General features: G+C 44.4%; 1 protein-coding gene across 1 annotated transcript in view; it reads right to left on the bottom strand.

Moving 5' to 3' along the window:
* Positions 1–991: 991 nt before the first annotated feature.
* SLC7A14 (solute carrier family 7 member 14) overlaps positions 992–16,047 on the bottom strand; it is a 47,979-nt gene continuing 32,923 nt past the window's right edge. The window contains exons 6-7 of the mRNA XM_034989890.1: positions 13,814–14,691; positions 992–1,534 (exon numbers count right to left, since the gene is read on the bottom strand). Of these exons, the coding sequence (XP_034845781.1) occupies positions 1,212–1,534; positions 13,814–14,691 (1,201 nt within the window). The 3' untranslated portion in view covers positions 992–1,211. The remainder of the gene's footprint in view (positions 1,535–13,813; positions 14,692–16,047) is intronic.

Here is a 16,047-nt window from a genome sequence, read left to right on the forward strand (position 1 = left end):
ATGTAGACCTTACTAGGTAGGTATCTCTCTGGGCTTCAGTAAACCTGCTCTGGGAAATAACAGACAAAATATGTATCTAAAAGTGAGCTACTCGGGAGGAGTAAGGTTCAGAAGTGAAATGTGATCTCTAGGAATGCCATTACCTAAGTAGCTGAGCTTCAACAGTTTTGTTTTCAGAGGGGCCCCCACCGCTCAAGTGGTGGCAAATCTCAACAAACAACACAATTTGTAATTTTGGAAATCTGAAATAGAATTTGCAATGTGATCTCAGTGGCTGGGTCACATCTCCTTGTAAAGATTTTTATCTGATTCGAAAACAAGCGGCCTCCTTCTTCAAGGCATATTAACGCCATGAAATCATGCTCCAACTATGCCCCCTTTCATTATATTAGCAGGAGCTTAGAGGCTGGTCGAAGAAAAGGTATGACCGAGAGTTAATTTCTGCCAACGCCCTTCTGGCCTTCACGGCAAGAGATGGCTAATTTTTTTTTTTCTGGTCATTGAAGTAGCAATAAGCAAGACTGCTTTATGGTAACTCTGAAACCTCTGGGGAAATGGTCTCAGAGTCCCTAACCTTTGCTGGATCCTAAAGTTAGAGTTTGAAGACTGTGAGAACCTTGGTGACTAAGAAGAAGCATGCGTCTTCTCCATGAATTCGTTTTTGTGAGATTTCAGGACCAAGTGTTGCTTGCTGAGGAAGTGCAGCGTCCACCTGCACACATCCTCGGGGAGCAGCTCTCAGCAGGGCGTGCTCGGAGGATCTTTCCCCGGGTGATCCCGGTGGTGGAAATGCTGCCTGGTGCCCACACCCACCTGCTTTGGCACATCTCCAGGAGGAGCTGTGGCCTCAGTGTGGCTCAAGAAGTGAGGCCCCTTGCCTCCGTAAGAAGCAAAAAGATTCAACCAGCAAAGCAAAGGCCTAGGAAACATTTGCTGCCATCAGCTCTGATGGTTGCACCTACGATAGAATTTCTTGCAGCCTCTGGTTTATTTATTTATTTATTTTTTTTACAAGGGGATCAGTGATGAAACCCAGGTGAAACCCTTCAACAGAACTATCCTGAAGAACAAAAGTAGCAAATGACAGGCTATGACTGGGGACTGACTCTGGGGGAAGGCTGGACTTTTGAAATGAGAGCCAAAAATGTTTTCACCCTCTAGCCCACAGGTTAAGTGCCTGAAAAGAAATCGCCACATTTGTGTGTTTACTCCTACTCGGGAGAGTAATCTAACTCATCATTTGCGATCAGGGCCTCTGAGTTCTGTTTGTGTTTGCTTTTGCTCTTCGCTTTGCTACTTGTCCGGGTGTTGGCCTTAGCATCTGACATCTGCTGGTAATAGAAGCCTTTGTCCTCGGTGGGCCCGCCCCAGTTCTCCTGGCTCTCGCCTTCCGTGGCGTAGGAGAAACCCTCCTCCACCGAGAAAGGGTCATCCACGTCGTAGCGCTGGTACGTGCTTTGGTGCAGGGCTTCTTCTCGAGCGCTGATTTCCAGGGTGCTGTTCCAGATGCCGTACCCGAAATAAATGAGCATACCTGCAGCGGGGAGAAAGGCACAGGCAAATAAACAGTTGCTCTGGGATCCATGGGACTAGCCGGGAGATACTCAATGGTGAAAGCAGGGCTGGCGGTAGATATGTTTTCTTTGGTCTACATCGTGTCCGGAAAAGACTCGAATTAGATGTCATTTAAAAATTGGGATATCTGGGGCGCCTGGGTGGCTCAGTTGGTTAAGTGACTGCCTTCAGCTCAGGTCATGATCCTGGGCTTCCAGGATCGAGTCCCATGTCTGGCTCCCTGCTCAGCAGGGAACATGCTTCTCCCTCTGACCCTAATTCTCTTGTGCTCTCTCGCTCGCTTGCTCACTTTCTCTCTCTCAAATAAATAAATAAAGTCTTTAAAAAAATTTGGGATATCTTGCATTAAGCAACCCATATTTACAGCTTCCCCTAAAAACGTCAGGTCTCACGACACTACTCCCACATTCCTATATGGCAGTTTTGGCTGGAGGTGAGCCCTGGCTGCCTCTTTAGGTAGAATATGGGCTCTCTAGTCACCTCTGTCCCCACCTCCCTGTTCACTACACTCATGTAGGTGCCAACCAGGAATTTGCATTTTCCGCCCTGGCTTAAATATCTGCGGATCACCCACAGTGGGTCCCCAACCTTCTTGTAGCATTTTATTATCCCACACCCCCAATTAGGGATGCCATCTTTTATTTCACCACTGAGCAATGCGTATATATTGCCCTATTGTTTACTTTGCCATTTTTCACTCACCGAAGGAGTATTATATTACTGCTACTCAGAGCTGTTCACTTTCTTCTGTGGGCTCTCAGAGTGTCTGGTGCCTGCCGCTGTTCCGGTCCTTAGAACGTTTTCTGTGTGATTATCTGCACAGGGTGGTTCTATTTTATTTGTTTTAATTTTTATTTATTTATTTATTTATTTATTTTTTAAAAAGGTTTTATTTATTTGACAGAGAGAGACACAGCGAGAGAGGGAACACAAGCAGGGGGAGTGGGAGAGGGAGGGGCAGGCTTCTCACTGAGCAGGGAGCCCGATGCGGGGCTCGATCCCAGGACCCCAGGATCATGACCTGAGCCGAAGGCAGACGCTTAATGACTGAGCCACCCAGGCACCCCGTTTTTTTTTTTTTTAAAGATTTTATTTATTTATTTGAGAGAGAGACAGAGAGGGAACACAAGCAGGGGGAATGGGAGAGGGAGAAGCAGGCTTCCGCGGAGCAGGGAGCCCGATGTGGGGCTCGATCCCAGGACCCTGGGATCATGACCTGAGCCGAAGGCAGACGCTTAACGACTGAGCCACCCAGGCACCCCAGGGTGGTTCTATTTTAGAGACTGCGGAAAACTGGCACTTAATGTTTGTTGAACGAATGAATGAGAACTCTGATGAGCATGAAATTTCCAGCGCAACCTCCTTAGTTGATGTCATTCCAAGCAAAGGGAAGAAACTTGTTTCCTAGTTAATATGGAGCATTAACAAGGGCTAATGTTTCATTTCTATTATAATTTTTTTGAAATTACATATGGAAATAGTTTGAGGGGCGCTTGGGTTGTGCAGTCGGTTAAGCATCCAACTCTTGGTTTTGGCTCAGGCTGTGATCTCAAGGTCTGCTCAGCACGGAGTTGGCTTGGGATTCTCTCTCCCTCTGTCCCCCTGCTCATGCTCTTTCTTTCTCTCTCAAAATAAATAAATAAATATTAAAAAATAGTTTGAGAACCCCCATTTTCTATCTTGAAAAGCTCATGAAGGCTCAGGGTTTGGAATAGCTGAGAACCATTGCCTTGGGGGGTCATAGGGCACGGTGATTAAGAGTGTGAACCCTGGGTTCAAATCCTGCCTCCATCACTATTAGCCATGTAACCCTGCACCAGTTATTTAGCTTCTTTGTGCCTCAGTTTTCTCTTCATGATAGTCACTGTACCTATAACATGGGGTTGCCATTAAGATGAAATGAGATAAGCAGTGGCTTTCAACCCTGGCTTCAGCTGGAAGGTCTCTTGGGGAGTTTCTGAACCGCCCTTAAACCCAAGCCCTACCCCTAGAGATTCTGCTTTAATTGGTCTGCAGTGTGATCGAAGCATAAGTATGTTTTAAAGCTTCACAGGTGAGTCCAATGGTCAGCCAAGACCCGGAATCCCTTAGATTCTGAGCACGTACTCCATTGCCAACATCAGCCATATTAGGGCTTGGCCACCGGATGCCACTCAGTTATGCAACCCCCTTCCAGACCCCAGACACCCCTCTTCTGAGTGGCACTAGTCCGTTTGACTTTGCTAACCCTGCAGGCATCTGCACAGCTGTTTGCTTAGAACCACAAGGTCAAGTTCTGCTTTCCTCTTTGGTGCTTGAGAAATCCTGCTCCTTTTGAATTTGAAGTGGGTCTTTTTTAAACTTGGATTTCTCCCTCTTTGTTTTCAATGACTTTCTCCTCACCCCCTGCCCAATCCCCCAGTGAAATCAACTTGCCAGGAGCCAAAGTAAGCAGAGATTTATAGTCCTAATTGGTAATAAATCCTGGAGTTAATCATTTGCAGATGTAGCTACTCTCAAATAGCGACTTCAGTTTTCTGAACACAGATCTTCACTCTTTCTTGTTGGGGGTGGGGGTGAGGGGGAGTAGCCATGGGGGGATAGTTAATTACCCTTGTGTAGGACAAGGCACCAAGTTAAGGCCCCTTCTAAAAGGGCCAGCATGCTACTTCTTGGAGAATGCCTCCGTTGGAAGCATGTTTGAGACCTGAGAATAAATTTCAGGAGACCAGGTGAGATCAACAGGCATGTAGCTCTTTTTGCCCATTTTTGCTTTTTTGCTATCTTTTCTTAGACATTGAGGCAGGTGTCAAATCTTGCCTCCTATTCCTGCTTGGTCTCTATTATTATCAATTCTTTCCATCTGATCCCCTTCTCAGACCCTATTTAAAAATGAGTTATTTCCCTACTGAACTTAATACCATTTATTTTCCTTTTCCCTTTGCTCCTAAGCTCTATGTTCTGCCATCACACTGCTCATCATTCAAGCACTGGTTTGACATCCGTTCTGACAGACCTTCCCCTGCCTCCACCCGGTGTGGTGGCGTCAGGTAGACTGATTTATGGACATTCTCTAACAGCCTCATAGAATCCAAATATTTAGAACTGGAAAGAGTCTATAGATCTGTTTGAGTACCTTCATTTTACAAAAAAAGAAACAGATTGGGAAACGGGCTGAGGGCAGAAACAGCATTCCATGTGGATAGAGAGAGGACTCTTGTATGCCCAGTCCTTCACAGCTGCCCCCCGCAGGCTGGTTTAGAGACTATGCTTATCACAGTATGTATTGAGTAAGAGGTTATTTGTTCTTTGGGAATGACTGTGTCTGAAGGAACATGTGTGCGCATGAATGCATTGACTACGATTACTTTGAGAAAGCAACCCATGGAAATCTGCTATGTAAATATTTATGGGCCTTTTAATATTTGCTCTGAGCCCCTTATCATTTCAAAGGTGTGTTATTTTGTCTTCAAAAATATATTTCGGGGCGCCTGGAAGGCGCAGTCTGTTGAGCGTCCGACTCTTGGTTTCGGCTCAGGTCATGATCTCAGGGTCGTAGGATGGAGCCCCACGTTGGGCTCCGTGTTCAGCCCAGATCCGCTTGAAACTCTCTCTCCCTCTGCCCCTCTCCGCCATTCTCTCTCTCTCTCTCTCAAATAAATAAATTTAAAAATATATATTTCGAATATAAGTGCTCTGAACCAAGAAGCGACTGTGTGCATGCAGCCTAATGGAATAAGCGGTCAGCCCAGGCAAAGGTCTGGCGTTCTGTCTGACCCTTCTTGCTGGCCCTTAAGTTCAAGGAGAGTGGTGTAAGGCACCAAGGATTGGAGAAAAGGAAAAAAAGATGGGGACAAAGAAACAGAGGGGATCAAATGAAGTGAGGGAGGGAGGGGAGAAGGGAGGTAGAGAGAGCAGAGAAGCATGTAGTACCATCTGTCACACATAGACAAAGGCTTTGTGTCAGGGAGTAAACAGAGCTGCTAAAAGCCTCCTGTGTAGGAGCAGGGTGTTTTTTGTTTCTGCTCCTTTTTTTTCAGCTGGCTTAGAAAACTAAGCATGAGGTAGTTTCTGAAAGATCTGTGGAGATTCTGGGAATTCTGAATCATCTAAACTGAACTTCACATAACACTTTTGGGTACTGAGGTCTTAATGATGCATTATTTATGTTGTACCTTTTTCCCAAGGAGTTCAAAATGTTATACATGTGATTGTTTAGATTCCTGGTAGCCTGTTTGGGAATGTGTGTGTGAGAGAGTGCGCGTGTGTGTGGAGGGCCAGGGAGTGGGAAGGTTAGGATTATATGTATCTCACAGACAGGGAACTGGGGCACAGGACAAAATAAGAGATTTTCTACAGCAACACGGTTAGTGGTGGGACTGTGAATCCTCAGGGGCTCTCCATGTCCTGATCCAGGGTGTATCTCCCCTACCAGGGGTGGCCAGGGGGTATAGACCGATAGAAAACAAATTTGCTTAGCTTTTTAGTTTGAAGAATTCCGAACATATACCAAAGCAGAGAGAATAGTATAAAGAACCCCGTATACTCATCACTAGCTCCCTCCTGACACCCACCCTCCTGAGCCCTTCTCTTTAGATTATTTTGAAACAAATCCCTTCCATCCTATGCTTTATCTGTAAATAATTGTGTATCTTTCAAATAGACTTAAAAAAACTTAGTGTCATTATCACATCTAAAAAATGATAATTCCTTAATATCATCTGATATCCAGAAGTATTAAAATTGCCCTGAATGATTAAGCATGTGGGGAAAAACTCTACACCTTATGAGACTATAGACTCACTCCAATGATGCTATTACTGCTTGATATAGTTTTGGGCGCTGTTATTTGTCACTGGGACTGGCATCGTATTCTTTTGTAAACCCTTACAGATGGCAAAGTTTTATCTTTTGAGAGAGGATTTGCTTTCAGCATAAGCCAGAAGTCATCTGGAACCAAGCCTCAACAATGAGATGGCTAATTGATATTTGCATATTTAATCCTGCTGTTCCTTAAAAACTTAGATCCATTGCATTGTAGTTATACATCTTCAAGCTGTAATACATGAAAGGCAGGGGTGGTGTTAAAAATCAGAAGGGAATTAGCTTTTGTGTTGCAGCAGGGTCTTGGAGACCCTCCTGCTGGGCTGGAGTTATTATTATTATTATTATTATTATTATTATTATTATTATTTTGAGTTGTTGGATCTTAGGGAGAGGAGACACTCAGGGCAGCAACTAGTTAGCAGTAGGCACAGAAGTGTTTCAGTATTTTATTTTATTTATTTATTTATTTATTTATTTATTTTTAAAGATTTTATTTATTTATCTGAGAGAGAATGGGAGACAGAGAGCAGGAGAGGGGGAGGATCAGAGGGAGAAGCAGACTCCCCGCTGAGCAGGGAGCCCGATGTGGGACAAGTGTTTCAGTATTTTAAAAACAGACATGGCTGTACCCGGGCACAGGGGCTGAATGCCAGCCCTGCTCAAAGGTAATGGCAATGAGTCCTGAGAAGGGCTGTTTGCAGCGAAGGGAAATATTTGAAAGGAGACATCGGCTTTTCTTCCAGACAGAAATTCCCTGATGGAGAATGTGCCCAAGAGAGGTTCAGGCTAGAAAAGATGAAGAATCATGCCTTTGGCGATTTAATGGGCTTTCTTTATGTAGTAGAACACTTTGTGATCGTAAAACCCTTTGTAAAAAAGTACTTTCTCATCCATCATCCCAGAGAGGTTAAAACCTGTTTAATAAATCAGTGGTTGAAATGGTGCTGGAACTCACATCTCTTGAGTCTAAACTGAAGGCTGTTCCCAGCCCACCCAGGCGTCTCCAGGGAAGGTTTAGAAATGCCAGGCTTGCTTTCAGATGCTGGGACACCTGAGCATCAGTGGGCAATACACCCATTTACTCTCCTTGTGTGAATCCATCTGCGCAAATTAAGTAAATGACCCCAAACCTACCAAGTAGAGGGTTGCGGGGGGTGTCTCTGGATCATATGGGGGGAAAACGAACAAAAACTCAACTCTGTAAAGAGCCCGGGTGACCTGGAGAGAGACAGTAACTGCAGGTTTCTAACCCCACTGGCCCCAACTCTGGCTGAGGAGAAGCTGCCAGATCTCTAGAGTCCCATGGGAGCTTCCTGTCCTCTGTAGGCAGTCACAGGCTCAGGGCCAGAGGAGGTGGGCTGACCTCAGGCTGGGTGGAGCTACCTCTTCCTGGGGCTCACTTTCCAGCAGGAAGCCCTGCCCTCTGCAGATAACTGAGGCACTTTGTTATGCCCAGAGCCTTTTTTATTTTTACTACCCTGGGATCAGCTTTCCAAAACAGACATTTGCCAATGCAGAAAGGAAGACTGGATGGTCATGAGAGGGTGTCCTCCCCACCCACTGCAATCCCTACCAACTCCCACTTTGCTGGTTAGTTTTTAACATACCTTCACAAGCCCTGTTGATTATAATAACAATAAGGTTTGTTTAATATGGTGTGGCCAGGAAGAGCGGTCTCCGATTGAACTGAATGGGGGGGGGGTTGGGGGGTGGTGGAGAGTCTCTCCCTGGCTCTGCCACTGGTCAAATATAAAGTCACATTACTTTATGCCTCAGTTTCCCATCTGCAAAATGGAACTGGGGACCCTTATTTTATTGGAGGGGTATAATGGCCAGGAGACAGAATGCAATCTTGTAAAGGAATATTAAAAAAATCCAATAATCCAAGCCAGCAATTCTACTTCTAACTCCACAGAAACCCCAGGGAAATGTGTCCATGTGTCCACCAAAAACTATGTACAAGAATGTTCACAGCAGCCATATTTGTAACAGCCCCAGACTAGAAGCCAGCTAAATGTCCATGGGCATATTATTATTATTATATTATAATATAATATTATATTATTATTATATTATTATATTATTATCACGGTGGAAGGCTAGCCGGGCAAGGAGAATGAACAACCTAAAACCACAAGCAACAGCATGGATGAATCTTACAAATGTAATGTTGAGGGAAAGATGCCCAGTGCTCACTCTGTCAGGGCTCTGTGTTCCAGGCACCCTGCACACGCCTGCTCCAGGGCCTTTGTCTCTGCCACGGCCCCCTCTCCCTTCATTCTTTTGTCTCAAAGGAGAGCTGACACTGCAGCTGCCGCTGGGCGTAGAACCTTGGGATCTCCCAGCCCTCTTCCCCATGCTCAGCCCCCGACCCAGCACGCAGCCTTGACTGTAGTGGGATCCCCTCCACACTCTCTCTTGGAATTGCCCTGGCCCTGTTGCCATCCTCATCCTGGCCTTCATGACTTTTTTTTTTTGCCCATTTGAGCATGATTTATTTGATGAAATTGCCAATTGTTTTCTCTTCTGCCTACAAGGAGAATTTCAAGCTTATTATGGACATATCCTCAGGAGTTGATTTATCTTGATGCCATCTCTGTCCCCAGTTCACAGCTCTCTTCCTTCCCTCCTCTTCCCTTCATGACAATGGCTGCTTTGAGTCCATTTCCAAAAGGACTTCTGAATGATAGGGCAGGTAAAGACCATAGGTGTGTCTTCTCTTTGGAAATTATGTCTTAGTACAGGATTTACGAAGTTCATTGCCAAATCACTGTCTGTTCTTTAAATCTATAGACAAGAATTTGCTTTCTCAGAGGGGCTGAAAAAATTCCAGGCGAGAACTTGGCAGCCCTTGGGGTGAGGGGGCCCAGGAGCTGGTCTACCAGATGATTACTTTCTAATAAAGGCCCACAGGCAACAGTAGACTCTGGAAAGTGCCACTGAGTAGTGTCATCATTGGTCACTGCTAGTTTCAGACTCCCTGAGACTGCCCAACCCCTTGAGGTGTTCTTTTACAAAACCACATCAGCTAAGAGGAAAGGAAAACTCAGGCTTCTCTGTGCTCATTTTGTTGGGATTATCAAACATTTGCTATGTGTGTTATTTCTCTTGTCTGAAGGAAAAGAAACAAGCGCTGAGTAATCTTATTGGGACTTGTGCCTTATTTTACTCTATGAGTCGTGCTCATCTGAAGGTCAAAAGCTTAGCAAAACATTGTTAGAAAAATGCTGTAATTAAGATTCATTTAGAGAAGGCTGGTTACAAAAATGTGCCCAAGAAGATTATCAAGTTATGACTCAGCTTAACCATGTAAATCTTTTTAAAAGTAGCTGATGTTTCATAAGAAGTTCCATTTAAAAATATCTCTACTGTTCTCTCCAGGAAAGTTATACTATGAATAGAGAAATTAGGAAGAAAAATCTGACATTTTGGAGACTCAGAAGTTTAGAGGTGGGATCTTTGTTCTATGAGAGCACTGAAAATATTATAAGCCAATTTGGGGTTGTGGGATAGATATATCTTACATGGGCAAAAATTTGTTTTTGGAAAACAGGGAGTTTTTGTAATTAAATTATCTACCTGGCTTACTAATTTCTTATTTTTCTCTCTAGGTCTGTGGTTCTCACATTTGAGCATGCATCAGAATAATCCGTAGGGTTTGTTAAAACCTAACTTGCTCTCAGAGATTCTGACTTGGTAAGTCTGGGGTGGGGTTCAAAATCGCATTTCTAACTAGTTCCCATGTAATATTGATGCTGCTGGTCTGGGACCACACTTTGAGAACCACGGTTCTAGATCACTGTAAACCCGACCACTCATTAAAATTACTTGGGGAGCTTTGAAAAATACCCAGTACTTGGCCACATCAGACTCATTTAATCAGAAAATCCCTGGGGGGGGGATCCTGGGCATAGAATATTTCAGAAGCTGTCAGGTGATTCTGCTGTGTAGTCAAGATAGAGAATTTCTGTTCTAGGCAAAGCTTACTCATGTACTGGTCTTCAAAGACCATGATGCTAAAGCAGGTAGTGGCTAGCAGCTGGGTGCTTGTGGAGCAAGCTCCTGTGCCCTCTGTCTGGCCAGCCCCAGGCTGCAGGGTGACATCCTCCCATGTCAGGGAGTATCCGTTTCTGGAATGAGTTTGAAGTTTATGCTATCACTAAGATTACAAAAGGCTCTCTGGGAGTTTTCTTCTGCCTGATAACTGGGAGGGCAGCCTGAGTCAGAACAGGTTCATGCTGTACTTTGGCATGTGATAGCTAGTCTGGGGAATAATGAGTCATTTTAGATTTTAAAAAGAAAGGCAGGAGAGAAAGAATTCATATTACTTTCCCCAATATTTTCTTTTTAAATTTTAATTAATTCATTAATTTTGGCGGGGAGGGGCAGAGGGCGAGGGAGAGAATCCCAAGCAGGTTCCATGCCCAGCATGGAGCCTGGCGCTGGGCTTGATCTCACAACCTTGAGATCATGACCTCAGCTGAAATCAAGAGTCAGATGCTTAACCAACTGAGCCACCCAGGTGCCCTTTTTCTTATTTAAGCCCCAAAGGGCAACCAGATCAAGACTAGTAGAATTATTTGCGTTTTTACAGATGAGTAAACTGAAATGCAAAGGAGGTAATTGAACTTCCCAAGGTCACAAGACCCAGGGGTGGCAGAGCTGTGATTTGAACCTGGGCTGTTTGACTTCAAAGGCAAGGATCCCCGCCACCTTACCGCTTTTGTAAAATGCCTCTGGTGCTCCAGAAACCACAGATGTGATGCAGAACTGGTGGTGTAATTTGTGGGCCCCAGTGCAAAATGAAACTGTAGAGCCTCTTGTTAAAAAGTCGTTAAGAAAAAAAAAGTTGTTAAGAATTCAAGGAAGCAGCAGCAGAGCATTAGACCAAATGTGGGGCCCTGTGTGACTGCAGAGGTTCTGCACCGTGGAGCCTGGCCTGATGTCAGGCATTGATCTGCACAAACTACAGATAGCAAACATTCTGATCCAATGAGAAGGATGCTCAGGGACAGCGTGGTGGGGAGGTACCAGCAGCAGAGCTGAGCGTGGAGACACTGGGTTTTAATAATAGCCTTGTGAAGAGCTTGCCATTATTCCTGTTGACCTAGAGCATGTTATTGAACCTTTCGGAGGCTCAGTCTTGTCATCTGTAAAACTGAGAGAGGGAGAAGTGGGGAGGGGTAGGCGATGTCGGTATTTCTCCGACTTCCATTATTTCTATACCATGTATAGTGGCTATGGTCACGATCCCTGGACCCACACGACTTGACTTCTAATTTTGGCTCTACCAAATTCTAGCTACAAGATCTCAGTCAAGTGCCTCAGCTTCCTCATCTGTAAAATGAAGGTCATTGTGAGGGTTACATACGTTAATGTGAGGAAAGCACTTGCATAATGGCTGGTATGTGCTAGAACTATATTAAGTGTTAATTATTTCTATGAATCATGGCACCAGCACTAGGACTGATGTTTTTTCTTTTAATTTGACTCACTTTTTAAATTTCAAAATAATCACCAGATTCATGTGAGTATATATATTTTTTCTAGTATGTGTGAAAATGTATAATAACTATACAATATTTTTAAAAGCTCAAAAAAATTCATTCCTAGACTCTCTAAAATCAGCCCAAATACTACCGATGGGAAGGTCACCACTCTGTGGGGAACATTGTACTGGATATTGAAGGTCCCTTCCAGCTTTACTACTCTAGGAATGAATGAATGAATGCCTGTGTCTTTGCATCTATGCCTTCAGTCATTTGACAAATATGTGACTGAAATATTTCTCCCTTCTTCAGTCGAATCTTTCTGTTGGTTAGCTACATGTTCCAGGGGAAACATGTTTCAATGGAGAAGAGAGATTGTGAATAAATCAGGTAAGTAGTTAAAACCTTGATGAGTTACTGGGGTTCTCTCAAGAACTCCCCCAAAAGTCTAACAAAGGATGACACCTAGAGTCGTGAAAAATTGAGACGGGATGCTTATAAGACGACACAGGCTAGCCTTCAGTGGTGAGGAATCTGCTGGAAGACCCTGGCCCTTTCATTTGAGCACTATTTTTTTTAAAAATATTTTATTTATTTGTTCATGAGAGACAGAGAGAGAGAGGCAGAGGGAGAAACAGACTCCCCACAGAGCAGGGAGCCCCATGTGGGGTTCCATCCCAGGACCCTGGGATCATGACCTGAGCCGAAGGCAGTCGCTTAACTGACTGAGCCACCCATGCGCCCTTGAGCACTGTTTTTCCGCTACTTCCCTCTATGTAAATCTTATCTTATAGGCTTACAATTTAAATTCCACCTCCTCATGCTCCTTTCCAGCTACTCCTTTTTTCTCATCTGAACAGTAGTCAGAGAGAAGTGTTTATTAAGCATGAGTTGTGTTCCAGGCACAGAGGATGCTGTGTTGAACGCCCACATTCCTGACCTCAAGGAGTGGATGGGACTTCGGGGCTACCAATTTGTATAGGGACCATCAAGATAGTGACTGAGGAACTTTAAAATTAGGCTTCACTTAAACCTCCCTCTCAAGTGATCATGAGCACCAATCCCCAGCCATCTCATGAACATCAGTGCTTGTTGGGTGTGAGAAACATATAATAATACAAATCGAGCACAAAGGAAAATTAAAAATCTTGGGAAAGGTGCAAGACTTTTTGAAGGCAATGAACATGAACTTAGAGAGAGCATCTCTGATTTACACCCAAAGCTGTGGACAGTTGAGGAGCTGGCAGAGTTATTTCAGTTATCAACAGAAGAAAAGAAAATCAGTAAGAATGATGGCGTGATGGGTACTTCCCAAGAGAATGATTGGAATATTGAAGGATGAAGAAAGAATCTTGGGAAAAAATGAAAAAGTCTTTAATATTTTGTAAAAGTCAATATGAAGTGGGGATGTTAAATGGTATAATTAAGTCAGAAAAATTATGCCAAAAAATCCACACTTAATTTATACTTTGCTGATTAAAAAAATTAGGGCATGATTGGTATTTTAATTTAATTTTGTCAAATGTAAGAAAAATCCTTTTTTCCGTAACTTTTAGTTTCATAATTTTTAGTTTCTAAGATAGAATTCCAGTTGAACTTTTCTGCTCTCACTTTTACTGTGCTATTTTTGTTCCTTTATTATGTGGATTCATTTGAAGTGGATTTTTCATGGAATTAATTATCCATAAAAAGAATGTCCAGTAATAGTATTCAATGAAGTGATGGATTGATCAGCATCATTCTTCAGAACCAACGACCAAGACCATAACAGGCAGAAAGGGCACAACTGGCTTTATGGACTCTAATGCAGAAAGCAAGGGTCCATAAAACCAGCTAGATTCCTCTTGCATGGAGATGCCTAGTCCAGCTAGGAGGTAATTTTGGGATAAGCCTGTTCAAGGCCTTGAGAGGGAACTCTCAAGGCTCCAAAGGAAGTTGCTTACCCACAAAGCACCAGACTGCAAACCGGATCCATGTGATGGTGGAGAGCTTTAGCATGAGATAAATGTTCACCAGCATGGCAAAGGCAGGCACGAAGGGAAGGCAGGGGGCCATATAGGGCAGCTTTTTGGGGTTCTCTGGCTGCTGCAGGATCACGAACACCAGGGCGCTGATCAGCAGCACCATCAGAACAACCAGAAGGATGGCCCACCAGCTCTGCTCTGAGATGTAGTCGGAGCCAAAGATGATGAAGGAGCAGAAGATGAACATGAGGATGAAGAGCAGGAGCACGCAGATGGTCACCGTGTGCCCTGTAGCTGCTGTGGGCCGGTCCATTTTGCCTGGAAGGCCCAGCCGGATCCTCATGGTGTAGTAACGGGGCCCAATCAGCTTCTTTAACTTGATGAGATAAATGTTTTCAGATTCATCGGCTTCTATGCCTGTGGTCATGTCCACAGTGCCATAGTTGGGATGGTTCACGTTGTAGGTTGACTTGTCTGATTTGCCTATAAGCATCTCGTTGTCTCCCAGAGATGGTAGGTTTTTGGCGCCACATGTGTTGGTGGCTGGGCCAGAAAACTCTTCCCCTTCACTCACAGGAGAACAAACTTCCTTCTCACAGTCAGCCAGGATGCCCTCCTTCTTCTTTGTGTGCTCCTGGGACAAGAACTTGACAAAACCATCAATGTCACTCTCCGGTTGGTATCGAAGGAGCAAGACGCAGACAGAAACCAAGGTGTAGGCAAGGAGTGTGCCAATGGACATCATCTCTATTAGGTCTCTCAGGCTGACTAATAGCGAGAGGAGAGCTGCCAGGAACCCCGACACAATGCAGGCCACCACTGGTGTCTCTGTGTAGGAGCTCACATGAGCCAGGAACCTGGAGGGAGGGGCAAGCAGAAGCTTAGCAGTGAGCTACAGATGGTGACTGACTCTAACATGGTTTAACTCCTCTTTGTCCTGCTCCTCCAATTTACTTCTGGATTCACTGCTTTCAATACAGCTGCTATTCCTACCACAGGATTTGGTTTCTGGAATATAATTTAAAAAGAATTTACTTTAATGCCTTGGTTTTGAGGCAAACTTCTTTATTAAAGTTCCTACTTCATTATGTGATGTGAAGGGTTGATTGGATTTGGGAAGTATGTCAGAAACCTGAATTGAATTGCAAGCTTTGCTGGGAAGAAGTGATGGGTGGAGAATTCATATACTTGCGTATATACCTGTGTTACCCAAAGCGTGGTCAATCCATGGATCAGCAGCATCAGTATCACCTTGGAGCTTATTAGAAATACATATTTTCAGGTTTCACCAGAGACTTACTCTGTCAGAATCTCTGGGCATGGACCCTAGCAAATTATACTTCAGAAAAACTCCAGAGGATTCTGATTTATGCCAAAACTTGAGAAACACTGCTCTACAATGAAAGTGCAGGGGTTTAATTGGCAAAATAGCACAATAATTCAGAACATGTGTTCATAGATGCAGGCTAAGTCTGTCCAATTACCAAGGTGAATGAATGACAGGTGCTTCTTTAGCAGTTCCTGTGGGCCTTAAATAGGTTCCTGCTCTCCACCTCACTCTCCTCCTAATCCTCCCTCTTTCCCGCTCTTCCATTTCTTCCTTCTTTTCTTTTTCTTTCTTTCTTTTTTTATTAGAGAGAGAGAGAAAGAGAGAGCATATGCAGAGGTGGGGGCAGGGGCAGCGGGAGAGAGAGAGAGGGAGAATCTTAAGCAGATTCCATGCCCAGAGCCTGATGTGGGGCTCAATCCCACGACCCTGAGATCATGACCTGAGCTGAAATTGAGAGTCAGCCGTTTAACTGACTGAGCCACCTAGGTCCCCTTCCCTTATTTTTGTGTTTTACACATGACTATCAGCTGTGCTTGGGTTTTTTTCCTCTTAGTTTTCTTTGACAGCAGAAAAATCTTTTGGATGTGTGAAGTGTCTCATCTCCATGATAATCAGCCTCTTCTCCAACTGTCTAGCTCCCAAACATGGCAGCTCTGACCTGGTGATGACTTTGAGGTTATGCGGAGGAAATGAAGCAGAAGATGACAGCTCATGGCAGAGAGAAAGTCCCTGAGGGGATCCCTCCATAACCCTGAGAGCTCCTTGGCCTCTATGCTTTACTCCTTGCTTTGTGAACTTGAAGAATGCCTTCGCTGCAAGGCCCTCATATGGTGGGCACTGGGAACCAAGAGGTGGGCCATGTTCCCTTTGTGCCCATGGGCAG

Source organism: Mirounga leonina, unplaced genomic scaffold (genome assembly GCF_011800145.1).
Source record: "Mirounga leonina isolate KUSES-001 unplaced genomic scaffold, KU_Mleo_1.0 Mir_115, whole genome shotgun sequence".
Taxonomy (NCBI): domain Eukaryota; kingdom Metazoa; phylum Chordata; class Mammalia; order Carnivora; family Phocidae; genus Mirounga; species Mirounga leonina.